Below are 27,140 nucleotides of genomic sequence, written 5' to 3'. Positions count from 1 at the left end.
GTTTATATATATCTCTGAGGTCACATCTCTTTTTTTGGATTGGTTAATACTCCTTTTGATGTGCATTTTACATATTACATGAGGATATTTTCTTAATTTTCTCAAGTCTTGAGTTTTTTTGGTAAAACAGCTTTTTTGAAGTATAGTTGACATAAAATAAACTGCACGTGTTTAAAATATACAATTTGATGGGTTTTTTGTTTTCTTTACTATTTCAATCATTTTTAAGTGTACAGTTCAGCAGTGTTAAGTATATTCGCACTGTTGTGTAATGGATTTTTAGAACTTTTTCCTTTTGTCCATCCATTTGTCAGCTGATGTTCAGAATTTTTAAATTTTGTTCATATATTCATCTGTTGATGTTTCTTCTAGCTCCTGCTTATTGTGAATAATGCTGCTATGAACATGGGTGCATAAGAGATTTTTAGTGTTTTCTTAAAGCATCCCCAAAATGATTCTAATGTGCAGCTAAGGGGGAGAACCTCTGAGAATGTTTTTAAACTTAGAAAACAACCCAGTGTTTGAAATCTAATATAAACCTCAATGAGAAGTTTTAAAACTGTTGATATATGTCATCTGTACATTACCCTAGAAACATGTAGAAACACTGAATCTGTTTTCTTTTTAAATTTTTTGACCATGACATGTAGAAACTTAGTTACCCCAACCAGGGATTAAACCCATGCCCCCTACAATGGAAGCATGGAGTCTTAACTAGTGGATCATCAGGGAAGTTCCCACTACCTCTATTTCCTATTCTAAAATTGTGTGTTTTCTATTTTAAATTGGTTTTTATGTCAAATTTAAGGTGTTACTGTGGACTATTGATTAGAGACCATCATGGGATAGATTATACTCGGACTGTCTCAGCTGCCAGCGGTAGTGAAGATGAACAGTGGTCTGTTGAAAAGCACACAACGAAAAGCCCTACAGACACCTTTGGCACGATTAACTTCCAACATGGAGAGCACATCCACCACTCCAAGGTTTGCTAACTCACATTATTTTGCTGGTTTCTAAACAGAGGATATAACCTCCAAATGTATGTCCAAATAGAATTTCCAAGTGTAGATGATCAGATGACCAGATTTTATTGCAAAAGCGATCCATGTTGTTGACCTGTTGACAAAAATGACTGGGCTGTTTGCTTTATATTTGAGGAGCAGTTCCCAGATGTGGTGTGGCCAGCTCTTTATTTGATTGAACTCTTTCAAGCCAGCTTTTATGCCTCCTGCAGAAGAGAATGGCTTATTACTCTTGAGGCAGTTGCCAAAGGGCTGCCCTTCCTTCGGGAATGCACAAAAATTACTACCAAAGAACAGATTTCAGCAGAAGTGTGGCCATAGCAATTCTCAGTAACTTAGCCTGTGGCTCTTGATGCCTGATATGTCCCCATGAGAAATTCTTCTTGGAAAGAAAATGGGGGTGATTTCTTTCTGTACCCCCTGAATGATAGTGCTGGGCTTTCCAGGCCAGCTTTCCTCCTGTCTCTAACATGGTATTTTGCATGTGATTTGCATAGTTATTGACAAGTCAGCTGTCTCTGTTGAGCTTGTTAACTGCTCCCTGCTTTTTTAGAGGCAGCTTTCCCTGGGGAAAATGCAAGGGGCACTCACCTCAGGAAAGCTCAGAATCAGCTGTGCCCTGGAGTGTCACCATCAGTTAAATGGATTTGAAAGAATAATTCTTTTTTTTTTTTTTTTTTAAATGTTTTAACAAGTCTCAAGTTTCTTTTTTTTTTTTTTATATTGGAGGATCATTTCCTCACCATGTTGTGTTGGTTTCTCTCATATAACAATGCAAATCAGCAACAGTTTTAATAGTGCCATAATAATAAGGTTTCATAATATAATTGTATAGTAGTCTACATGTCTGATTACTAATCCTCTTGCACCTAACTTTGTGCATTGACTTTTCCTTCAGTTGCCAAGAAAACTGTCTTTGGAAGCTGACTTTCACAAAACTCTTTATGTGATTTTTTCCCTTAAGTTTTTGTCTTCTTCCTTTTGTTTTATGTTGGTTCATAATCATCATCATTTACTCATTTTTTTCAGTCCATTCAGCAGATCTTTATGGTTCAATCCCTTGGTGGGGAAGATCCCTGGAGAAGGAAATGGCAACCCACTCCAGTACTCTTGCCTGGAAAACCCCATGGACCGAGGAGCCTGATAGGCTGTAGTCCATGGGGTCAGGAAAAGTCGGACATGACTGAGCCACTTCACTTCATTTCATTTCATAGTCTGCTATGCCCCAAAGACCATATGTTCTGTGTACTAACATTGCTTACAGTCTAGTGAGGGAAACAGGAAATGAACATACGATTACTACAGACAGTGTAGATGTTATGAAAGGGGAGTACAGGGTCCTTTGAGAGAATGAAAAGCAAACTCCTGTTTTTCTTGGATTGGGTGTGTATGTCAGGGAAGCCATCTGAGAGTAGGGACGGCTATACTGAGAAGGGAAAGGTGAGTGAGGCAGAAGGGTAACACCACTGTAGGCAAGAGGAATAATTTGTATGAGGGCCAAGGGGGATTCGGGTATGTGTTGGAGAAGACTCTTGAGAGTCCCTTGGACTGCAAGGAAATCCAACCAGTCCATTCTGAAGGAGATCAGCCCTGGGATATCTTTGGAAGGAATTATGCTGAAGCTGAAACTCTAGTACTTTGGCCACCACATGCAAAGAGTTGACTCATTGGAAAAGACTCTGATGCTGGGAGGGATTGGGGGCAGGAGGAGAAGAGGACGACAGAGGATGAGATGCTGGATGGGATCACTGACTTGATGGACGTGAGTTTGAGTGAACTCCGGGAGTTGGTGATGGACAGGGAGGCCTGGCGTGCTGCGATTCATGGGGTCGCAAAGAATCGGACACGACTGAGCGACTGAACTGAACTGAACTGAGGAAAACCAAAAGTATAGTCAGACAAATCTCCTGATCACTAATACGTTTTATGCTTAGCATTAGGCTCCTGGTACCTACTCTGTGCCTGAATACATTTTATTTGACCTCTCAGAAGAGAAGCAGCTATCCTTATACTTCAGCCTGGAATTGAACTTCAGTCTTAGGGTGCATAGCAGGAGAGCTTGTGAGAGCTGGTTACTCATCCCTCTGGCTGCATTTGCCTTCCCAGTTGTTAGCCCTCCCACCTCCTTCCACAAAGGATTGGAGGTGAGTTAGTTATAAAGGTGGAGAAGGCAATGGCACCCCACTCCAGTACTCTTGCCTGGAAAATCCCATGGACGGAGGAGCCTGGTAGGCTGCAGTCCGTGGGAATGCGAAAAGTCGGACACGACTGAGCGACTTCATTTTCACTTTTCACTTTCCTGCATTGGAGAAGGAAACGGCAACCCACTCCAGTGTTCTTGCCTGGAGAATCCCAGGGACAGGGGAGCCTGGTGGGCTCCGGTCTATGGGGTCGCACAGAGTCGGACACGACTGAAGCGACTTAGTAGTAGTAGTAGTTATAAAGGAGGAGGAGGGGAAGGTAAGAGTAGTTAACCCTTAGCATCGCCTTTGGTTGGCTTTTGGAAGAAAAGACTCTGCCGCTGATAATTTAGTTAATGAAGGGTGTTTATCCTGAAATCTCAAGAAGTATCTTCTAGGACTAAAAGTACTTAACGGTTGAAAGAGAGTGCTACCTGGAAGAAGAGTTGCGATAGAAGGAGAACTAACCCAGAGCTGCTTCTCTGCCTTTATTTATTACTTGGAGCAACATAAACCATTGCACAAAGGTCCACTTGTATTTTCCCTGCTATTTGTATACATGATAAAGCCATGGTAACTCAGTTTCCTCGCTTGTAAATTGAATCCTAGTTACCGTTAGATTCTTTCTACTATTCAATACATTCTGTGATGGCTGCACCATCCTCATGTTCAGAATTCCTAATATTTTAATTATGAAATAAAGGGATTATTTTTTAAGAATTTCAAAGGTGAAGACAATTGTTTTAAATCAGTATCACATTCTGGAGGATCATGTGATAATTCCTATTTGCATATCTATGGTGATCTCTACCTGTGGTTATAGATTCATGGTTTCTTATAGCTCTTATCCTATAAATCTGACTTATTCTTGCTGTTGGTTGGCTCACAGTCATCTCAATATAATTTTAACAATCTGTAAGTGGCTGCATTGGCTGGGAAAAGAAAGCCAGTCATACGCTTTTTAATTTTGGGCAAAATGACAAATGATTCTGGGACTGTCTGATTCCCTCTTTTTTTTTTGGTTACATTGACCCTTTTGTGAAAAGTGTATATTTTAGGGGAAAAAAGTTTTTAGAGAGATTTTATATATATATATATATATAAATAATATCATTAGAAAGTAAAATTTGAAATAAATATACATGTTCCTGGATCTTAATTTAAATTATGCAAACATGTAAGTATATGCATCTCAAGGGATGTACAATAATTGTCAATAGTGGATGAAAAAATATGCACATATGTGAAATGACCAAGTAAATTAAGAAAAGCCAAAACATTTATGAAAAGCCTCATTTCACTGATTTCTAAACAATTTTTTTAAATGGGTTTGCTGGAGTAATGGTTTTTGCCAGTTTGACATTTTTCTGCCTCACCTCAGACCTTCTAGAGAACATTGATGGACCAACGCTGAAAATCAGAGGAAACCTTCCTGCCGTGACTTGTAATTCCCAGAAGGAACTTAAAGGGGGTGTGGGATCCTTTCAAAGTAAATATTTCCATCATAGGAAGATGAGCTTTTAAAGAGATTCCAGGCACTGTTCTTTTAAGTTTTGGCATTTCAGTTGCCCTGCTGTGTGCTTATTATGAATTGGCATGTCTTTTCCACTATTTTATGTGTATGTGTTTATGTATATCTTCCAGTATATTAGAACTTCTTATGACACAAAGTTGGATCACCTGTTACATTTAATGTTGAAAGAGTGGAAGATGGAACTGCCAAAGCTGGTGATCTCCGTCCATGGTGGTATCCAGAACTTCAAGATGCCCTCAAAACTTAAAGAGATCTTCAGCCAAGGTTTGGTCAAAGCTGCAGAGACAACAGGAGCATGGATAATAACTGAAGGCATTAATACAGGTAAGGCACATTCCCTGCTCCACTCTTTTTTTTTTCTTTTTCTGTAATTCCTTTTAAAACTGAATCAGCCAGTATAGCACTTAAGTTTGCTCTGCAGTGCTCCCAGGAGATATAGGCAGCATCAGGGAGGAAGACTGAAACTGTAGTAACTGAAAAAGAAACCCAGAAGAATCATAGACCTTTCCTGGACTGTGTTTTTACCACTGTTAAAATCTCCTATTTTAATATAACTTTGTAGACTTTTACCAAAGAAAATAGTTTTTCATGAGCTTTGGACTATTGTAAGGTTGCAAAGGACACGGACTCCAGGCAAGAGTGTAGTGTGTGTAGTGTGTGGGCATAGACATGAGCTAAACTCGCCGTGGTTAACTTCTCAGCAATTGGAAAGCAGGGACGTGTGCAACAATTGTATTGAGTGCATGGGGCATGAGGAGATAATTAACTACAAAACCACCTTTTCACATACTATCTCTATCTGAGTCTTATATTTCTTGAAATCTGGCATTCAAAAACTTCATTTAGTAGCCCCTGAACCTCTAACCCGACTCTCTTGCATAAGTTTTTATGAACTGTATGTGTGTAACAGAATCATCTGGGGGCATTACAAAAATACAATACACAGGCTCTATTCCAAATTAATTAGAGTTTTTCAGGGTGGAACTTCTGAAGGATGTCTAGTGTGCAGCTGGGGTTGAGAATTAGTAACTTCACAAACTCCTGTTACCATCTGTTACTAACCTATCACAGTTCTAACACCAGTTCCCATGTGACCAGCTGAAATGTCCTACAATCCAACTCAGTTCTGACAATATTTACCTGGAAACAGCATCAGATCTCACAGGTTTAGGGCTCAGTCCCATAAGACTGTCCTCTCTTCAGACATCAGCCTCCAGTCCAGGTTGTTACCTGTGCTTCTGACTCTCTGGCTGCAAATCAGGTGGCTCAGATGGTAAAGAGCCTGCATGCAATGTCGGAGACCCAGGTTCTATCCCTGATTTCCCCTGGAGAAGAAAATGGCAACCCACTCCAGTATTCTTGCCTGGAGAATTCCATAGATAGAGGGAGCCTAGTGGGCTATGGTCCATGGAGTCACAAAGACTTGGACACAACTGAGTGACTAACACTTTCACACTTTCTTTCCCGTCCCACTACCCGATCCTTGGGTTTGATGAATTTACTAGAGTAGTTCACAGGATGCAGGAAACCAATTTACTCATTAGATTACCAGTTTATTATAGAAGGATGTAACTCAAGAACAGCTAGAGAGAAGCGATTCATAGGACAAGGCACCTGTGGGAAAGGGCATGGGGCTTCTGTGCCTTCCTCCCATGTCCACATGTTGACTTGGAAGCTCTCCAAATCCTGTTTTTTGTTTTGTTTTGTTTGTGTTTGTTTGTTTGGTTTTTGTAGAGGCTTCATTGTTGTTCTTGTTGTTGTTTAGTCAACTGAGTCATGTCCAGCTCTTCTGCAAACCATGGACTGTAGCCTGCTGTAGGCTACAGTCTGTAGCTTACAAACTGTAGGCTCCTCTGTCCACGGGATTTCCCAGGCAAGAACACTGGAGTGGGTTGCCATTTCCTTCTCCAGGGGATCTTCCCAAGCCAGGGGTGGAACCCACATCTTCTGCATTGGCAGGCAGATTCTTTACCACTAAGCCACCTGGGAAACCCATAGGCTTCATTATATGGGCATAATTGATTATATTATTGGTTATTGATAATTGAACTCAATATCCAGTCCCTTTCCCTTCCCCAGAGGTTGGGGATGCGACTGGAAGTTCCAACCCTCTAATCACAAGGATGGTTGGTTATTCTGGAAACCAACCCACAGCAGTAGGTCCAAAAGTTGTCTCATTAACATAATGAAACCATCTCTCACTCTCACCACTTAGGAAATTCCAGGGATTTGAAGAGCTCTGTGTCTCTGACAGACTAAATAGTTATTATTACAAGTCACAATATCACTCCTGTAGCTTTCCCTCTTCCCTTTACTTCTCTCTATTTCTACTTGGGATGTTCTAGCCAGTGTTCCCTATTAAATTCTGCCCATCCTTTAGGATCTACATTAGGTGCTAACATACCCGGGAAACGTTCTCTATCTCAACTCACTGTTGTTCCGTAATTTCTGCCTGTAGCACCTGTGGCACGTGTGTGTTTGACATACAGGCTAGGTCAGGATGAGTCTCCTTGATTATGAGGTAGAAGCCAGGGCCTATACATTTGTCTAACAGTGAGCAACAGGCACTAAGATAAGAAATAATTTCTTTTGACTAAAAAGGAATGAAGAAAGCAAGTGATTGAAAAAACAAAGAAAACATAAAACCAAGGGATTTAGAGCCTGTCACCAGTGGGTAGGTAACCTCTGGTACTATTGTTTCACATTCTTAAAAGAAAGTGAAGGTTGCAGAGTTCTAAGTCCAGTGTGTAGTACTTATTTTATTTCCAGTAAAAGAAAAAAAAAAATAAAAGGGTGGGTGGGGAAGTTTATAGAGTTCAGGAAAAGGTGAACTTGGTCATAGTTTTTTTCTTTGAATAGCTAACTGTGTCACGTGCTTTACTTACTGCCTTTTTAAAATTTAATATTTTAGGTTAGGGTCAATTAAGGAATGCAAATATAATAGTGTGAAAACTATAGAAATAGTTCATATGAACAAAAGAAATGAGATATATTTGGAGCTTCCTTAAACAATAACCAGGGTCTGACTTGATTCAAGCACAGCTCCTTAGGGCCTGACTACACAAGAAGTGGTCCCTGGACCAGTAACATCAGCATCACCAAGGAGTTTGATGGTAACCCAGATATCAGGCTCCCCAGATGAGTGGGATAAGAAACTGCGTTTTGATAACATCCCCAGATGATTCTTGAAAGTGAAAGTTGCTCAGTCATGTCTGACTCTTTGTGACCCCGTGGACTATACAATCCATGGAATTCTCCAGACCAGAATACTGGAGTGGGTAGCCTTTCCCTTCTCCAGGGGATCTTCCCAGTCCAGGGATCGAACCCAGGCCTCCCACATCGCAGGCGCATTCTTTACCAGCTGAGCCACCAGACAAGCCCAGGAATACTGGACTGGGTAGCCTATTCATTCTCCAGCGGATCTTCCCAGCCCAGGAACTGAACCGGGGTTTCCTGCATTGCAAGTAGATTCTTTACCAACTGAGCCCCAGAGGATTCTTATGAACATTTAAATTTGAGAAGCTTTGTTTATCAGCTTTAGCCTATGCTTGAATGCTCCTCAACTGTAGTAGAACGTTATTTGGCATGAATTTTTGACACTTATTTAAATTGAATGCCAGAAGCCTTTAAGAACCTACTATGTATTTGGATAGATGCTGTGGATGAAAGATGAGTAAGATATGGCCCCTGGGTTAGTGATGAAGCGGGTGACTGTGATAACAGACAATAAATAACTAACCAAAACTTGATGCTGAATGGGCCATAGTTGAGATACAAAGAAAGTGTTTGGGAGTAAAAGGAAGAGGAAGACAAATTCCATTTCCAACTGGGGAACCTGAGAAAAAGGCTTGGTGGAGGATATATACTCTTCCCTTGAGAAAAGGGTAGAAAGAAGCATTCTAGGCCAAGGTGGCAGTTCAGGGCCAGGAACACAGCTAGAGCTTAAGGCATGTGCAGAGAGTGGTGATACACCTTCTAGCTGGATGTGCCTTGTGGCAGAGGACAGGGACAGCCAAGAGAGACTGGAGCCAGATTGGGTACCATGCTATTTGGGTTGAGGTTTTATTCTCTGTGTAGCAGGGAGCCCTCAAAGGATTTTTGAACAGAAGGATGAATAGGGAATGATATTGTCCGATCAGGTTTTATGGAGTCTTAGCAGGTAATATGTGTTAAGATCACATGTGGGCCGCTGAAAAACTGTCACCACCACATGCTGGTAATCCACGCCAAACCTATGGATCTGAATCTCTGTTGGTACTGATGTATGTTCTGTGGTTCAGAACCCCAGTTTTAGAAGATGACTGGGAGCGGGGGATGCCAGAGAGAAGAAAATGATTTAAGTGCTGTGCTTCAGATGCATGCAATATGCAGGGTTTTTGCTTTTTTCTTCCTGTGCTAATGACACATACAGAGTCAGATTCTACTTTAAAAGAGTAAGTGGTGTAATGTAGTGTTTGCAATTAAAAGGCAGGTTAAGCCAATCTCAAAAGGCTACATAGTGCATAATTCCAACTATATGACATTCTGGAAGAGGCAAAACTATAGAGACGATAAAAAGATCAGTGGTTATCAAGGACTGGGGAGAATGAGGGATGAATAGACAGAGTACAGAGGATTTTGAGGACAGTGAAACTATTATGTTTGTAATTCCTCTGTGCCAGCAACTTTCCCTGATAACAGGGAAATAATTGCGTATCAGTTCAGTTCAGTCGCTCAGTCGTGTCCGACTCTTTGTGACCTCATGGACTGCAGCACGCCAGGCCTCCCTGTCCATCGCCAACTCCCTGAGTCTACCCAAACCCATGTCCATCGAGTCAGTGATGCCATCCAACCATCTCATCCTCTGTCATCCCCTTCTCCTCCTGACTACAATCTTTCCCAGCATCAGGGTCTTTTCAAATGAGTCAGCTCTTCACATCAGGTGGCCAAAGTACTGGACTTTCAGCTTCAACATCAGTCCTTCCAATGAACACCCAGGACTGATCTCCTTTAGGATGGACTGGTTGGATCTCCTTGCAGTCCAAGGGACTCAAGAGTCTTCTCCAACACCACAGTTCAAAAGCATCAATTCTTGGCGCTCAGCTTTCTTTATAGTCCAACTGGCACTTTCTCAGTTCAGTTCAGTCGCTCAGTCATGTCTGACTCTTTGTGACCCATGAATCGCAGCACACCAGTCCTCCCTGTCCATCACCAGCTCCTGGAGTTCACTCAGACTCACGTCCATTGAGTCAGTCATGCCATCCAGCCATCTCATCCTCTGTCGTCCCCTTCTCCTCCTGCCTCCAATCCCTCCCAGCATCAGAGTCTTTTTCAGTGAGTCAACTCTTCTCATGAGGTGGCCAAAGTACTGGAGTTTCAGCTTTAGCATCATTCCTTCCAAAGAAATCCCAGGGCTGATCTCCTTCAGAATGTACTGGTTGGATCTCCCTGCAGTCCAAGGGACTCTCAAGAGTCTTCTCCAACACCACACTTCAAAAGCATCAATTCTTCGGCACTTAGCTTTCTTCACAGTCCAACTCTGACATCCATACATGACCACTGGAAAAACCATAGCCTTGACTAGACGGACCTTTGTTGGCAAACTAATGTCTCTGCTTTTGAATATGCTATCTAGTTTGGTCATAACTTTCCTTCCAAGGAGTAAGCGTCTTTTAATTTCATGGCTGCAGTCACCATCTGCAGTGATTTTGGAGCCCCCCAGAATAAAGTCAGCTGCTGTTTCCACTGTTTCCCTATCTATTTCCCATGAAGTGATGGGACCAGATGCCGTGATCTTCGTTTTCTGAATGTTGAGCTTTAAGCCAACATTTTCACTCTCCACTTTCACTTTGAAAGTGGAGAGTAAAAAAGTTGGCTTTTGCATATACTTGCCTATTATTCTCTTTCTGGCAGTTGCAGTGTTTTGCGTGATTTGTGAGTTAAAGTTTGACTTCTAACCTGGTTGTTCATAGGTGTGTCCAAACATGTTGGGGATGCCCTGAAAGCCCATTCCTCGCAGTCCTTGAGAAAAATCTGGACAGTTGGAATCCCTCCTTGGGGTGTCATTGAGAACCGGAAAGATCTTATTGGAAGAGATGTAAGTAGACAATTCTTTCATAGCAAAAGGAAATAAACATATATCCACTTGCCAGCTTAGCACTATACCTGGATACCTGTAGACATCTTCAATGTAATATGCCTCAAACCAATTCCTGACTTCATGCTGCCTCTCTTACCCTGTCTTAGAGAGTGACAATCTTACCCTGCAGTTGCTCAGGCCCAAAACCCTGCACTAACCCTGAAATGATCTCTGCTCATACCTCAAACCTAATCCCCTGGGTAATTCTAATAGCTTTCCCAATTCTCATCCGTGGCTTCCCAGGTGGCACTAGAGATAGAGAACCTCCTGCCAATCAATGCAGGAGACATAAGAGATAGGGGTTCAATCCTTGGGTTGGGAAAATCCCCTGGGGGAGGAAATGGTAACCCACTCCAGTATTTTTGCCTGGAGAATCCCTATGAACAGAGGATCCTGGCAGGCTACAGCCCATAGTGTCGCAAAGAGTCAGACTTAGCGACACAGCGTGCACTATATATAAAACAGATAATTAGTGAGAAACTACTGAATAGCACAGGGAACTCTACTCATTGCTCTGTAGCGACCTAAAAGGAAGGGAAGCAGAAGAAGAGGGAACGTGTATATAGCTGATTCACTTAGTCTATAGCAGAAACTAGTACAACATTGTAAAGCTACTGTACTCCAATAAAAACTAAAAAAACGAAACAAAACAACTATATCTTGAAAAAAAAGTGACTCATTGCCTTCCAGAAAGATGATAACAGTTTCCATTCCTAACAGCAGGGTATGAGGATGCCCATTGTTCTGTACCATTCCTGGCTCCAGAAGATATTCTGGCTTTTTAGAAAACATTGCTTTTCTGATAGGTATAAATTAATACCTAATTGTTCTTAAGTACCTTTCTCTGATTACTAGTGAGGTTCGACATCTTTTCATGTGGTTTCTGGACACTTTTAAGCATAGTTAAAAATGTTGAAAGACCTTTTATAATTCATTTTAGCATTTTTGTTTGCTATGTATGCTGCATTTCCCAGATTTTAATTTGTATTATTTATGAAATCTTTCCATATATAAAAAATGTGTTAAATCTATCAATCATTTTCTTTTTTGGCTTATAGCCTCAGTGTCATGCTTAGGAATTGTAAAGGTAACTTTTAAAGACTAATGTTTTAACATTTATGGTACTTTTTACATCCATTATTTCTTTAATACCTCATAGCAACCCTCTGCTATAGGAATCGTTAATATCACTTACACATGAGGAAATGAACCTGAGAAAGGAAGCAGGTATTACCCAGATTTAAAATTAGAAAGCAGAAGAGTCTAGCCTTAAACTTGGACTCTTAGACTCTAAACACAGTTGCCCCTCCCTGTTTGTGGATTCTGCATCTGAAGAGTCAACCAACACTGGATCCCCAGGATTCAACCGACCATGGATCCAGGGGATATGAAAGTCGACTGTATTATGCCATTTTATATGAAGGATCCAAGCATCCGTGGACTGTAGTATCCATGAGTAGTTCTGGAGCTAACCCCCCACGGATACCAAATGGCTATACTGTGCTTTCCTCCCTAGAAACAAATAAGAATTGGAGTAGTTTATGGAAGAATCAGTAAATATTAATAAGGGGCTTCACTAGTAGCTCAGATGGTAAAGAATCTACCTGCAATGCAGGAGACCCAGGTTCTATCCCTGGGTTGGGAAGATCTCCTGGAGAAGGGAATGGCAACACCCTCTAATATTCTTGCCTGGTGAATTCCATGGATCTGGGTAATGTATATTGAATGTGAATACATCTCCATTTACTCTTCACTTCATTTGGGATACTAGAAACATAAATCAGTGTCCAAATATTATTCTGAAATAGATCTATTTAAAGGCATAGCTTCTGAATACTGATGTGCTCTGTGTACCAGTGCAGATCCTTGAACTGATTTTTCAATGATCTGAGACAAAGCAAGTAGAGAAATTGAAAATAAATATTTGGAAGCATTTTTAGCAATGTAACAGTGCTGTGACTCCAAGCATATGGTAAGTGTTCTCATGTTGCTGTGTGTGCGAGTGTCGTTGAACTTGTGTCACGAGTCTAATGTAGCACAAGCTGCAGACTAGTCGTGCACTATGGGACTACATATCCATCCATAGAAAAATAAAAAGTAAAGGCACTCAGATTGAGTCTTCACGGCAGATAGCTCTTAGTAGCTAGTAGTGCTTTTTGGCATGGACCGGAACTCTGTAGTGCACAAACAGGCCTTTGGAGCAGTCAGCCCAGGAAGGACCTCTGACCCTTGTTCTCGCTGTCTTGCAGGTAGTGTGCCTGTACCAGACTCTGGGAAACCCCCTCAGCAAGCTCACAACACTCAACTGCATGCACTCCCACTTTATCCTGTCTGATGATGGCACTGTGGGCAAGTATGGCAATGAGATGAAGCTCAGGAGGAACCTGGAAAAATACCTCTCTCTGCAGAAGATACATAGTTGTGAGTACCCACGGGACCTCAGCCGACAGGTCCTGTCTAGGGGCACTGCTGCGGAGAGGTCCAGATGGGCTTCTTGTAATCCTTGGTAAACCCTTGATATTGAGAGCGGACGTTTATCCAAAAAAAAAAAAAAGCCTGACTCATAACGTTGCTGTAGAAATTCTTGGGTTCATCCATATGAAATATGCCAATGTCAGTTGCTGTGCTGTAGGCCTCTGAGGATGGAAAGCATAGGATTGGGTGACTCTGCATGTCTTCATCATCCAAGTCTTGGAGAAGAGTGCCCTTTCTTGGGATGCCTATTCTAGGAGGTTTTCATCTGGAGCTATAATGTGTCTAAACTGAGAGCCAGGAGTAGAGGAAGCTCTCTCATGAGATTTATAAGCAAGAACTTCACAGTTGTTTTCCTTTTATAACAAATTTAATTAGTTGCATCAGTAAGATTCTTTCTGTAGAAAACAATCATAAACATATTTATTTTTATGGAGATTAGTTATTGCTTCAAGAAAGATATCCCTAACTGAAATTGAATTATTTTCCTCTCTCCTACAAAATACCCTTACTGATTTCTTTTTCTGTTGATAAAAGTGTTATATACTCTCATATTCAGATAAAGAAAAGGAAGGGATAGCCCTCTGTAATCTTACTACGAAAAATAACCATTGTTAACTTTTTCATCTGTATGATTTCAGAAGAACATATCCCTTCTGATATGGAAGGCTATCCCTTTCTTCTCCAAATAAAAACCTAGAATTTGAATTTAGTTTTTATAAGATGATGTTACAAGAAGATTATGTCTATCAATTGGTACATCTTAGGTCTGATTTTTAGTGACAAGGAGAAAGTAATAAGGAGGTGGAGTTATGTAGAAAAGGAAAGGAAGTAAAATATTAAAACAATGGACTAAGAGGCCCACTCCGATCATTTGTGGAGTCAGGACAAGGTGCACATGGAAGCCCACATACTGTTTGTTTAAATATTTAAAAGTTTTGAATCAAGCTAACAAACACAAATAACAAGATTAAAAACATAATAAAATAATGTTTAATCCTTTTACCTTTGCATATATAGCTGGAAGGCCAGGTTTGAGGTCAGAGTCCTGGATTCTGGGGAGTACAAAGCCAAATCATGGAGGTGAAGCAGAACCAGGACCTTGGTCCCCGGTTTACAGTCACTCTCTGCTTCTCTTCCTTGCTTTGGTTCAATCTCATAATGTCTGGGCCTGACATAGACATTGTCACGTAGACACTCCAATCTATATGTCCAAGCCCTACTCCCCCCAAATCCTCTTGCTTTGACAAGTACATCCCTGGGGCAGAGGCTCAAGCAGCCCCTGGAATCAAGAATTTTGGGGTCTAGTACAGTCCAATGTACGACAGGGAGCACAGGCTTCCCTTGAACCTTGACCCTGTAGACTCCTCACTGGGAGGGGAAGGGCTTGGCCAGAGGAGGGCGCGGTAGAACCTGGAACCCAGAGTGAAGTCCTCTGTTGCTCAGGTGTGGGCATGGTGTTGCCGCCAGTTTTCCTTCTTTTGGGGGAAAAAATTGATTTAAATATTAAATATATCAATACACGTGTGATGTAAAAGTTAAATCAAACAAGAAGCCTATAAACAGTCAACATTTCCCCAAATCTTCCCCTCCCTACACTATTAATAATTTGATGTATATCATTCCAGAGTTTTCTGGTTATTTATGTAAATATAAAAACATGTTGCACATATAGGTATGTGTATATGTATATATAAAATATATACCTATATATATAGTTTTAAAATTTTAAATAGGGTTTTAAATGGGATCATACTGGACATATCAATCTGTAACTTTTGTTTGCTTAATATCTTTAAAAAGAATGACTCCACAGTCTTTCCTTTTTTTGTCTTCCTTACTTTAATAAAGCAATATGTAGTCTGACAAGAAAGTCAACTAGTGAAAAATGGAATACATTGAAATATGAAAGTCTTTGAGGTTTACCCATCCCATTCTGTTCTTAGAAATAACCACTATTAAAAGTTTTTGTTGTTGTTGTTGTTGTTGTTGTTTTCTAATTTTATTTTATTTTTAAACTTTACATAATTGTATTAGTTTTGCCAAATATCAAAATGAATCCGCCACAGGTATACATGTGTTCCCCATCCCGAACCCTCCTCCCTCCTCCCTCCCCATACCATCCCTCTGGGCCGTCCCAGTGCACCAGCCCCAAGCATCCAGCATCGTGCATCGAACCTGGACTGGCAACTCGTTTCCTACATGATATTTTACATGTTTCATTGCCATTCTCCCAAATCTTCCCACCCTCTCCCTCTCCCACAGAGTCTATAAGACTGTTCTATACATCAGTGTCTCTTTTGCTGTCTCGTACACAGAAATAACCACTATTAAAAGTTGATTGAATTGTCAACAGCTTGATTATTTTTTTGAGGTGAGTGATGGATACATTGGGATCCATTATATCATTCTGTTTTCTTTGACGTATGTTTGAAAATTTCCACAATAAAAAGTTAATTTCTTAAAGACTACTACTTATTATTATTTTTTAATTACTGAAAGCCTTTAGATACCTTTTTAACTGGGAGAAGATACTCTAACCATATTTGTGGCTACTTTTATTTAAAGTCCAAGCTTCTGACTTGGCCTTGAACTAAGTAAACCTGAGTCAAAGAAGAGAACGGTTAGTTCAAGTAAGGAATATACGCGGGAATTGAAAGGCTTGTGTCTGGCAATTGGCATTGCTGATAGCGTCCCTTTGTAACAATTTGATACCATTTGTCATCTGAAATAGGCTCTGGACAAGGCGTGCCCGTGGTGGGGCTGGTGGTGGAAGGTGGTCCCAACGTCATCCTCTCGGTGTGGGAGACTGTGAAAGACAAAGACCCGGTGGTGGTGTGCGAAGGCACAGGCAGGGCTGCTGACCTCCTGGCCTTCACCCACAAACACTTAGCAGATGAAGGGTGAGCTGTTGAGCCTTCATTTCTAAAACTATGCTGACTCTTTCTTCTTCCTAAGCACTGCTCTCATGTGGGATGGATGTCCTTAGAGGACAGGGACCAGAATTCTCTGGATATCTTGGAGGATGGGTTGAGACTGGAATTCATTTTTCAGTGATTTTTGTATTTATTAAAGCAACACCAAAATGCCCTCCAGTGATGCAAGTTGCTATTTCTTTAGCTGTAGAATGGCTTGCATCTACAAAGGACTTTGAACCTTGTCTGAGCTTAGGGAAAAAGCGTTTCCAGGGGGAGTGAAGGAGAAGACCACTGTGGTAGTCACTTTTGAATTCAACTGCTGTCAGTAAATATAGCAGAAATTAGAGAAATCAATATCCTGATATTTTTGTAGCATATGTTGTACTTAGTTGAGGTTTTAGTTCTTTCTTCTTTTCAAGATGGGAGTTTTTCTCTAAGCCATCCCTAAATCCAGCATGATTCTTCCAATTTCAAAAGCATGGTATTTCTGCCGCATGAGTAAATACAGGGCCCAGGAACTGAAATGTTGACTCCACTCATTTGCTTAAAAAACATTCATTCACTTTAAGCTATAACTGTTCTCTGATGACTTTTCCCTTACAGTTTCTCTCCCCTTTCAGCCCCACTTCCACCCTCTATCCTCTTCCTCTTCAGTTATACCTCTCTCTTTCCTAAAGTTACCCTAGACAAGTGATTCTTACACGATTTGGAGTGTCAGATTCTTTAAGGATACCATGCCCATAATTTCTGGAGATTCACAGCCCCTTGGAAATCTGTCAGCTCAAAAACCTGCCCCAAGTGCTTTCTTCCTAGGAGAATGGCATATGAGTCCATCCTTGTTTTAATGTTCAGCCTTCTCCTCATGCCGGTGCTCCGCTTTGCTTCCTCCCATTCATTTGTCTCTTGACACAACTGTCCATAGATACCTCCATCACGTGGACAGACACAGTGATGTTGTACTTATGCTGATGTTTTTAGCTTGTTCCCTCTCTCGATTGTGTCAAGTCATGGCTATTTCTCTCTCTCCCAGGACCCTGCGTCCTCAGGTGAAGGAGGAGATCATCTGCATGATGCAGAACACCTTCAACTTTAGTCTTAAGCAGTCCAAGCACCTTTTCCAAATTCTGATGGAGTGTATGGTGCACAGGGATTCTGTGAGTATAATGAGTTGATGACTTGACCAACTTAAAAATTGCTAATGTTCAAAAAGGGGCTTCCCTGATGGCTTAGAGCTAAAGAATCTGCCTGCAGTGCAGGAGACTCAGGAGACATGGGTTCAATCCCTGGGCCAGGAAGATCCCCTGGAAGAGTACATGGCAGCCCACTCCAGTATTCTTGCCTGGAGAATCCCGGGGATGGAGGAGCCTGATGGGCTATGGTCCATGGGGTCACAAAGAATCAGATATGATTGAGCTGCTGAGCATGAGCACTAGTGAATGTTCAACAGTTGTGACATTTATTTTCACAATTTTTTTTCATTTCTAACTTGGTTGTATATAGTGCTACAGAACTTGACTTTTAACTTGACTTTTTGTTCCCTCCTTCTCTGGAACCATGCTTCAGATTCCTAATGGTACTTGGGAAAAAGAACTTAGATAATATAACAGTATTACAGGAAAGTGATTGAATTTAATGTAAATTACATGTGAATATTTTCTGAGGGTAAAGGAACAGCTTCCTGCCTTAAATAAACTCAAGGTTGCTGGCTTAGATGACCATTTCTCAGTATCCTCAGTATATCCTGCAGGAATCACTGGGGATGCACTGGATAGTGAAAATGTGAGAATATACTCTCAGCTGGAAGATGGAGGCCACAAACTATGGACTATAAACATGATACAGATCAGGAGATTTTAATCTTTTAGGGCATTTTGATCAAAATTTTTTATCAGTGACTTGGATAATAGGTAGCTGACAGTTACATTAAATATGCAAATATGTCCTGATTCACAGTGATCGTCCCAGAATTTGAAGGGTGGACCAAATTGTACAAGATGTTGGTACCATTAAAGCACTTGGCCTCAAAAAACCAGTCGAGCAAGTTCAGTGTAGACTAGGCAAGGCTAAACAGATGTGAAAGCCCTTTGGGATTTTAGCTGACTGCAGCCATGGAATTAAAAGACACTTATTCCTTGGAAGGAAACTTATGACCAACCTAGATAGCATATTGAAAAGCAGAGACATTACTTTGCCAACAAAAGTCCATCTAGTCAAGGCTGTGGTTTTTCCAGTGGTCATGTACGGATGTAAGAGTTGGACTGTGAAGAAAGCTGAGTGCCAAAGAATTGATGCTTTTGAACCGTGGTGTTGGACAAGACTCTTGAGAGTCCCTTGGACTCCAAGGAGATCCAACCAGTCCATTCTGAAGATCAGCCCTGGAATTTCTTTGGAAGGAATGATGCTAAAGCTGAAACTCCAGTACTTTGGCCACCTCATGCAAAGAGTTGACTCATTGGAAAAGACTCTGATGCTGGGAGGGATTGGAGGCAGGAGGAGAAGGGGACGACAGAGGATGAGATGGCTGGATGGCATCACTGACTCGATGGACGTGAGTCTGAGTGAACTTCGGGAGATGGACAGGGAGGCCTGGCGTGCTGCGATTCATGGGGTCGCAAAGAGTCAGACACGACTGAGCGACTGAACTGAACTATTTGAATAATAACAAAAACAGTAACCATGTCTACAGTTAGCAGTGTGCTTTCAATATATGTTTTTTTTTTCCCAATAATTTTTTTTTACATGAAATATCCCCATGAGTGAGTTCAGTATGGCAGTGATTGCTTATTTCAGTTTCAGAGATAATGAACTAAAGACTAGAGACTTTAAGTGTTTCGCCCAGAGTCGTGCAGTCATGAAATAGTAGAACTGAAATTGGGGCTCAGGGTAGAAATCTTGTGTATGATCTACCACATTTTATATCCCCCACAATGTCAGTAGGTAAAGAAAAGGACATGTTAAAGGGATCGCCCTCATACTTGCCTCTTCCTGTCATCAAGGAGAGTAACCAGGAAGTGGTGTAATAATCAAGAAGTAACAAGTGGAGGCAGCTAAGGTTTTACACATTAGTGAAATTAGGTCCTGAGCTCCTATACAGTTGAGGGTTGATTTTAGTCATGGACTGGAGGGGCTGTTAGGCAGAGAGGCTCTTAGTGTGAATTATAGAAGCATAGTTTTTCTGTCTTTATGAGACCTCAGAGATTAGTTAGTGAGTTCCTCTCTTCTTGTGGGTGAGGAACCCAAGATGCAGTGGCTTTATAATATTTACCCAAGACTGACTAGTTAGTGGCATATCTCAGACTGGACCTTGGCAGTCTTGGCTCTTTTTTGTTGAACAGCTCCCTCTACTATATATTTTCATTTGGAAAGGCTGAGATACATTCATTAACAGGAGAAGGCCTATTATAATCATAAAAAATGTCCTTATTTGTCTTAAAAACATGAGTCACTTGCCAGGATGCACTGGAGACTTTGACATTGTACAGGTTTTCTGTGCTATCTATTGTAGCTGCTCATTGGGTATGTTGTAAGTGCCTCATTTATCTTATGACAAGTCCTTGAGTATTCATTTCTCATTAAAAGCAAAAGCCTTTATTTCGAAAGCTAGGTGACTGGAAGGCTCTCACTTTGTATCCTTTCAAAATGAGGAATAGTTTGCTTTACATGAGGAATTGACACTGAGTTTCTATTACAGCATATGAGTAGTAAATTAATGGAGTAATGTTCTTTCATGCATGTTTCCTCTAACATACTTGGAATTTTTCAGTTATTTTTCACCCCCTTTATGTGCACAATTCTGCATTACCCTACTTAAAAGTTTTCCCTCTTATTAGTGAAAAAACGAATTTTTTAAACTGTATGATTTTTGACATTAATGAAGAATGTTTCACTTAATTCATTAGTGCAAAAGCAAATTTTTGAAAGCATTCCTTTGCTAGTTCTCAAAATGTATGGCTTTCTGTTTTTCAACTATTACAGATTACCATCTTTGATGCTGATTCTGAGGAATCACAGGACCTTGATTTAGCAATCCTAACAGCTCTGCTAAAGGGTGAGTGTCTAAATAAGGTTATACTTGTTCTTCCTTCCCTCTTTTCACACTCATGGCACTTGGTGCTTTTTATGGTGATATTGTAAACAGAATATGTAATCCCTTTCTTTTACCTTAGGCACGAATTTATCAGCATCAGAACAATTGAATCTGGCAATGGCTTGGGACAGAATGGACATTGCCAAGAAACATATCCTAATTTATGGACAACACTGGAAGGTATAATGAAAATGAAGTTATTTTGAAGAAACGTGTTGTGTATTGGTTTGTTAGGGAGGGACCAAAGAGAAAACTGGAGGAAAGATAGGTTACTTCGGGGAGGGGGGTAGCATCTCTGATGCTGGGTACATGTGATCACTAAGACATTTCTTTTGTCTACTTTGCCTTCTTGAAAACATTTTTTTTTCTATGAATCTGCAGCCTAGTTGAAGTTGACAAAAGATGCTGGGGGAAAGGCAAATGAAAGGGTTTTTTATTCATTTTTTGATTGGGCAGATTTTTATATTGTTATTTAAAACTTAAAGTTTATCTTATTTTTTTGCCTTCAAATGTAATACATACTCACAGTAGAAATTAGTGAAAACAGAGAAAAGCAGGAAGAAGAAAGATTATTCATAGTGCTAATGCTAATCACTATTAACATTTCATTTAAAAAAATTATAGCTGTGACCATACCATAGGTCTGTTATTTTGGGGTTTAACTAATTCATGCACATCGTTTAAAATGTCAAATGGTACTAAAAAGCTACCAAAAATACAGTAATTCTCTACCCTGCAAACCATAAGAGCCAAAAACTGAAAATTTTTGGACTGCTCTGACATTTATAAATCTCCATCTCTCTAAATAATAAGTCATATTGCTGTTTTCTGATTCCTTTTAATAATTTATTTTATTCAAGTTTGTTTTTTAAAGTTTATTTTTAATTGAAGGATAATTGCTTTATAATATTGGTTTCATTTCTTCCATACATCAACATGAATTAGCTTAATTCATATACATATGAATTTTGTACATATGTCCCCTCCCTTTTGAACTTCCCTCCCACTTCCCACCCTTTCCCACCCCTCTAGATTGTTACAGAGCCCTGGTTTGAGTTCTCTGAGTCATTATTTTTTTTAACTTTAAAAAATTGTATTTACTGTTCTATACATCAGTGTCTCTTTTGCTGTCTCGTACACAGGGTTATTGTTACCATCTTTCTAAATTCCATATATATGCGTAAACGAGTTGCCAGTTCAGGTTTGATGCACGATACTGGATGCTTGGGGCTAGTGCACTGGGATGACCCAGAGGGATGGTATGGGGAGGGAGGAGGGAGGAGGGTTCAGGATGGGGAACACATGTATACCTGTGGCAGATTCATTTTGATATTTGGCAAAACTAATACAATTATGGAAAGTTTAAAAATAAAATAAAACTAAAAAAAAAAAAATTGTATTTACTTATTTGGCAGTACTGGGTCTTCATTGCAGCATGCGGGAACTTTAGTTGAGGCATGCAGATTCTTAGTTGCAGCATGTGGGATCTCGTTCCCTGGCCAGGGATTGAATCTGGGCCCCCGGCATTGGGAGCAAGGAGTCTTAGCCATTGGCCCACCAGAGAAGTCCCTCTGATTAATCTTAAGGCCTCTTAACCTCTGTCTGTGGCCCTCACTGGTGCCATCTGGACTGGTTGCCTGCTGTTCCTGGTGCTGAGCTATCATCCTTCATCATCTTGGAGATGCCCTCCTTGGTTAGAACACCTGTTTTCTGTATCCCGTGTTTTGTTCTTTCTTGGTTTAATCCTTTATTTTATCATTTCTGAGAAAGGGAATATGGGAGATAAAAATATTGAGGCCTCATATGTTTGGATATATTTTAGTTCAAGAGGAGACTAATTTTCCCAGTGGATTTTGAATGCTTAGCTTCTAGCACCCAGCAGTGACTGTTGAGAAGTAAAAAATCTTTCTGTTTTTTTGATTCTTTTGACCATTTCTTTCTTCTCTGGGATTAAAAAGAAATCTTCCTGCTTTTCAATGTCCTGAGATTTCACAATGATGTGTGTTGTTATAACTTTATATCCATTACAGTGGACACTTGCTTTCAACTTGGCACTTAACGGGTTTTCCTTCTGGGGAGTTTCCTCTCCTGTTTTCTCTGCTTTCTTTCAGGAATTGTATCATTTAAATGTTAGGTCTATGGGCTCCTCCTCTAATCTTACCTATTCCTCTTATCTTCTATATCTTTTCTTTGGTATATGCCTTCAAGTTTAATTTTTCTTGCCTTGTATGTAGCTTTTTGTTTCGGTGCTTGTGTGCTCTAGTTGCTTAGTCGAGTCTGACGCTTTGTGGCTCCATGAACTGTAGTTTGACAGTTTCCTCTGTCCATGGAATTCTCCAGGCGAGAATCCTGGAGTGGGCTGCCATTCTCGAGGGGATCTGCCCCACCCGGGGATCGAACCTGTGTCTCTTGCATCTTCTGCCTTGGCAGGCAGATTCTTTACAACTAGTGCTACCTTGTTTCTGGTAGTGTGTTACTAATTTCTAGGGGTAAATTTGTTGTCTTTTTAAAAATAGCATCCTGTATATATCTTCTTTTGTTTTTTAGAGGATATTAATGATAGTTCTTTTGAAGTTTTCTTCTTCCTTTATTGTCTGATTCTTCCTAGTTGATGTTTTTTGGTCTGTTTGTCCTGTACTCTTTTTTAAGAGTTGATGAAAGGAAGATCATTAGAAGTTCCAAGCCTATAGATTTGGGCTTCACAGTGGGGTGATCTGGCTGCCATTTGTTGGGAGACTTGCAGGGTTAGCATATTCATATATTTTTCTCTTGTATTCATCACTGTCAGAAAGAAATCCTCCAGTCTCCTGCTTAGAAGGTATAAAAGCCTTGTTGTTATTGTTAGGGAAGTCAGTAGGGGAAGATAAGTGAAAAGGTCCCAGTGTTAGCAATTTATGCTGCCAGAATTCTATTGTATAGATTGTTTGGTTCTTTGCTCTTTCCATTTTCTGGTTTCCTGGGGACTGCTAAGTCAGTTACCATTGGGCCATCTGCTTTCCAACTTCTGAAATATTTCACTTTTGACCTCTTTGTTCTTGTGGATTCTGGGTTGTTTTTTTTTTTAAACCCTTTACTATAATTTTAGTGAAGTTTTAGGTGGGATTAAAAGTAAATGAGTGTTTAATTTGCCATTATACCCAGAAATCAGGTATAGTTTAAAAGGAACATACCAGGTTACAAAAAAAAAGAAAAAAAATAGAAGAAGAAGAAAGAAAAGAAGAGACCTTGGATTTTTATTAGAATTTTATTAACTTCAAACATTAATTCGAGAAACACTGAGATCTTTACCATAGTCAGTCTTTTATCCAAGAACACATTTATTCAAAAGGTCTTTTAGGCTTTTGGTTCACTTTTTGTTATTTCCTCACTTAGGTCCTGAACATTCCTTAGTAAGATTGTATTTTATAATTATTTTTGTCTGTATAGTTTTGAGTTCAAATACATGTAACTCTTTACTTATTTCTGCTTTCTTAATTGTTTCCATATCTCTTATTTATCTCTCCCCTCTGAAGCCTGGCTCTCTAGAACAAGCGATGTTAGATGCCTTGATGATGGATCGAGTTGATTTTGTGAAGCTCTTAATAGAGTATGGAGTGAACCTCCATCGTTTTCTTACCATCTCCCGACTGGAAGAGCTCTATAATACAGTGAGTACTGGAACAATTTATCAGTTGGTGCCTTAAGATTACTTATTAATTAGACACACTTAGCTTCAACTGTATCTTGAATGTTCAAGTTTCCTTCAGTGCTTATGTACAAAGATAGCTTATAGAGACAGACTTTTCAATCAAAGAAGAAACATTCTTAGCAAACCCTAGGACCATTTCTGCATTTCCCACTTTAATTAATTATACAGAATAGAAGCATAAACTAATTTCAGAAATAGGATATAGTAAGACCATAATTAAAGCCAAAGATGGGAATAAGAACAAATCGCTTGTATTGAGTAATTAGAGCATTTCAATCTAGGGACACTGTTAAAAAATTTGTTCCTGCAATTTTCCTATGCAAACCTTTTATTGAAACTAGACTGGCTTACTCCTGGTAAAGCCGTGAGTTGCTCGAGTCAAGCACCCTTCCTGAGATGTTCTTCCTTGCCTTTGATCTTACCCTTTCTTTAAAGCTCTGTCTTCTTGATCACTCCGTAGTATTTTGATCTATAGATCTTCTTGATCACTCCATAGATCAGTCCCAAATCATTTCATAATAATACAGATTATTTGCCATTGTTTTGAATATACTCTTCATAATATTGGTTATTTTTTTAGTGTGAGTACCACACTCTTATATTGGGTTGTAAAAATTCTGTAAAGAAAGTACTTATATTCTTTGTTGAATCCCTCAGTAACTTGAATGAATGTAGCCAGTGCTCAGTCAGTATTTGTTGATGCAATGTAATTGTGTGATGGAATTTGTAGTTGTGTGATTTATAAATAATAAAAGATAGTTATAGATTTTACAAATTTGTTTCTGCCTCTTGCCACAAGGTTAATTAAGACTGTCCTTACTACCTAGATATATACATTGTGCACTTAAAAATATTTCAGTCTAATTACATCTTCTCTTGGGAAATAGCTTTCTTAGAATTAATTTGGCTTAAGCTTCATTACTAAAGATGCTGAAGAAAATTTTCAGTATTCTGGATTATTTATACATTCTGAAATAAAGGTTTTTTATTTCTCCCCAACACATGGTAATTAAAATTCTTCCTTTTGTTCTTTATTACAGAAACAAGGACCAACCAATATGCTCTTACATCATCTTGTCCAAGATGTAAAACAGGTAACCTAATTATGAAGGTGTACAAATTTCTTCTTGTGTTGTCTTAGCTTTGTGGTGAAGTGTTACCAGATTTTGCTTTGTAAAAAATAGTATTGGATTTTCTAGTGAATTACCTGTCCTCTTTGACTCTGAACAGTTGTGACTCTGAACAGTTTTAACCAAATCACACTCACAGTTTTTCCCGTAATTTACTTTGTATTTTAAAAGATTTGACCCACCAAGTTAGTGGCATGAGCAAATAATTATTTCCTTTTTTAAAACATGAATTGTAGACATAGAAACTTCCAGGCAGAATTTCAGCTTAACGTGGTGTAACAGTATTGCCAATGATGATAATATCTGTTGAAAATGAAACTTTCTGGTTGTGTTATCTTTACTGAAGGACTGGCATGTGATTTCTGTTGTTTTTGTTCTTGTTTTGGCTATTATTGATAACTCAGGGTCTCTCACTTCTTTTGTGAGTCTGTGTGTTGTTCTAGGGAACCAGGACCAATCCACTGGTCCCATCTTTCCTTATATTTTACTCATGCTCTTCTCAATTCACCTTGAGTTAAGTCAGACTTAACATCATCTCTGACCTCCCGATAGTTACTAAAACTTTCTGACTTTAACAGACTTTTTTTGCCTTAATTCTAAACTCTAATATATTGGTGGGGAGAGTGTGGGCTTTCTGATTATGTTGACTTGGTGAGAGAACCAGAGTGAAAGGACTGTGGAGGAAGATATTTAGTTGGCAAATCAGTAGTAAGCAAAAGTGTCCATGGTGATGTAAATTTAGTTTGCATTGATTTATGCTGGGTCAAGATAATTTTCCTTAGATTATTTCCTAAAACTCGAATTCTATCACAGTTTTCTTCTAAACTGAAGAAAAAGGAATGAAATAGTTAGATATGCTTTTAACTAGCAGAAAAATGAGAGCTATTTTTTGTGTTAAAAAATAAATTTTTTGAGCTAAAATTTGTGTTCCTTACAAAAGTAAATTATGAATGTGAAAAAGAAATTAAATCATTTATTTATACACATAACCTTATTTCTTATTCAAAGCTTTGGGAATGTTATTCACAGACTGTTCATTTCAAGGATCTTATTCAGCATTGTGTGCCTTTAAAAGTATGCTATGTATGCATGGCAGTTCAGAAGAGGCACTAAGGTGGGTTTTAAGGGATCAAAATAATTTTCATTTAGGCTAATACCATGTACTTGAAAATCTGCTGTTCAGGCCTCCTACTAACCATACCGTTTGTCTTGGCACAGCCTCGTGTTTTGATATTTCATTTTGTTTCACCATTTCCTGTTCCTTCTGTTTGTTCTACTTCCTTTCATTTTCTTGTTTTGTGTGTGATGTTATAGCCATTTCAAGAGAGGCTAATGATTTTAACCTAATGTTTATTTTGGATTCTCCAGTATCTTCTCTAGTGATTGTATTTCTGTTGTAGTAGTTCAGTCATTGCCAGTTAAAAAAAATCTTTTATGCTCTCTTTATTTATTTTTTTTTTTTTTATTCTTCCAATTTTATTTTATTTTTAAACTTTACATAATTGTATTAGTTTTGCCAAACATCAAAATGAATCCTCCACAGGTATACATGTGTTCCCCATCCCGAACCCTCCTCCCTCCTCCCTCCCCATACCATCCCTCTGGGCCGTCCCAGTGCACCAGCCCCAAGCATCCAGCATCATGCATCGAACCTGGACTGGCAACTCGTTTCCTACATGATATTTTACATGTTTCATTGCCATTCTCCCACATCTTCCCACCCTCTCCCTCTCCCACAGAGTCCATAAGACTGTTCTATACATCAGTGTCTCTTTTGCTGTCTCGTACACCGAGTTATTGTTACCATCTTTCTAAATTCCATATATATGCGTTAGTATACTGTATTTAAGTTTTTCCTTCTGGCTTACTTCACTCTGTATAATAGGCTCCAGTTTCATCCACCTCATTAGAACTGATTCAAATGTATTCTTTTTAATGGCTGAGTAATACTCCATTGTGTATATGTACCACAGCTTTCTTATCCATTC

At 39.6% G+C, this 27,140-nt stretch overlaps 1 protein-coding gene across 2 annotated transcripts in view; it reads left to right on the top strand.

Moving 5' to 3' along the window:
• TRPM6 (transient receptor potential cation channel subfamily M member 6) overlaps positions 1 to 27,140 on the top strand; it is a 166,564-nt gene that overhangs the window by 66,068 nt on the left and 73,356 nt on the right. For both annotated transcript variants that reach the window (XM_061425553.1, XM_061425552.1), the window contains exons 4-13: positions 809 to 986; positions 4,850 to 5,063; positions 10,691 to 10,815; positions 13,107 to 13,278; positions 16,064 to 16,232; positions 17,278 to 17,401; positions 20,223 to 20,295; positions 20,414 to 20,514; positions 23,847 to 23,981; positions 25,063 to 25,116. In XM_061425553.1, the coding sequence (XP_061281537.1) occupies positions 809 to 986; positions 4,850 to 5,063; positions 10,691 to 10,815; positions 13,107 to 13,278; positions 16,064 to 16,232; positions 17,278 to 17,401; positions 20,223 to 20,295; positions 20,414 to 20,514; positions 23,847 to 23,981; positions 25,063 to 25,116 (1,345 nt within the window). The remainder of the gene's footprint in view (positions 1 to 808; positions 987 to 4,849; positions 5,064 to 10,690; positions 10,816 to 13,106; positions 13,279 to 16,063; positions 16,233 to 17,277; positions 17,402 to 20,222; positions 20,296 to 20,413; positions 20,515 to 23,846; positions 23,982 to 25,062; positions 25,117 to 27,140) is intronic.

Source organism: Bos javanicus, chromosome 8, assembly GCF_032452875.1.
Source record: "Bos javanicus breed banteng chromosome 8, ARS-OSU_banteng_1.0, whole genome shotgun sequence".
NCBI lineage: Eukaryota > Metazoa > Chordata > Mammalia > Artiodactyla > Bovidae > Bos > Bos javanicus.
This window is presented reverse-complemented; position numbering and strand designations above follow the sequence as displayed.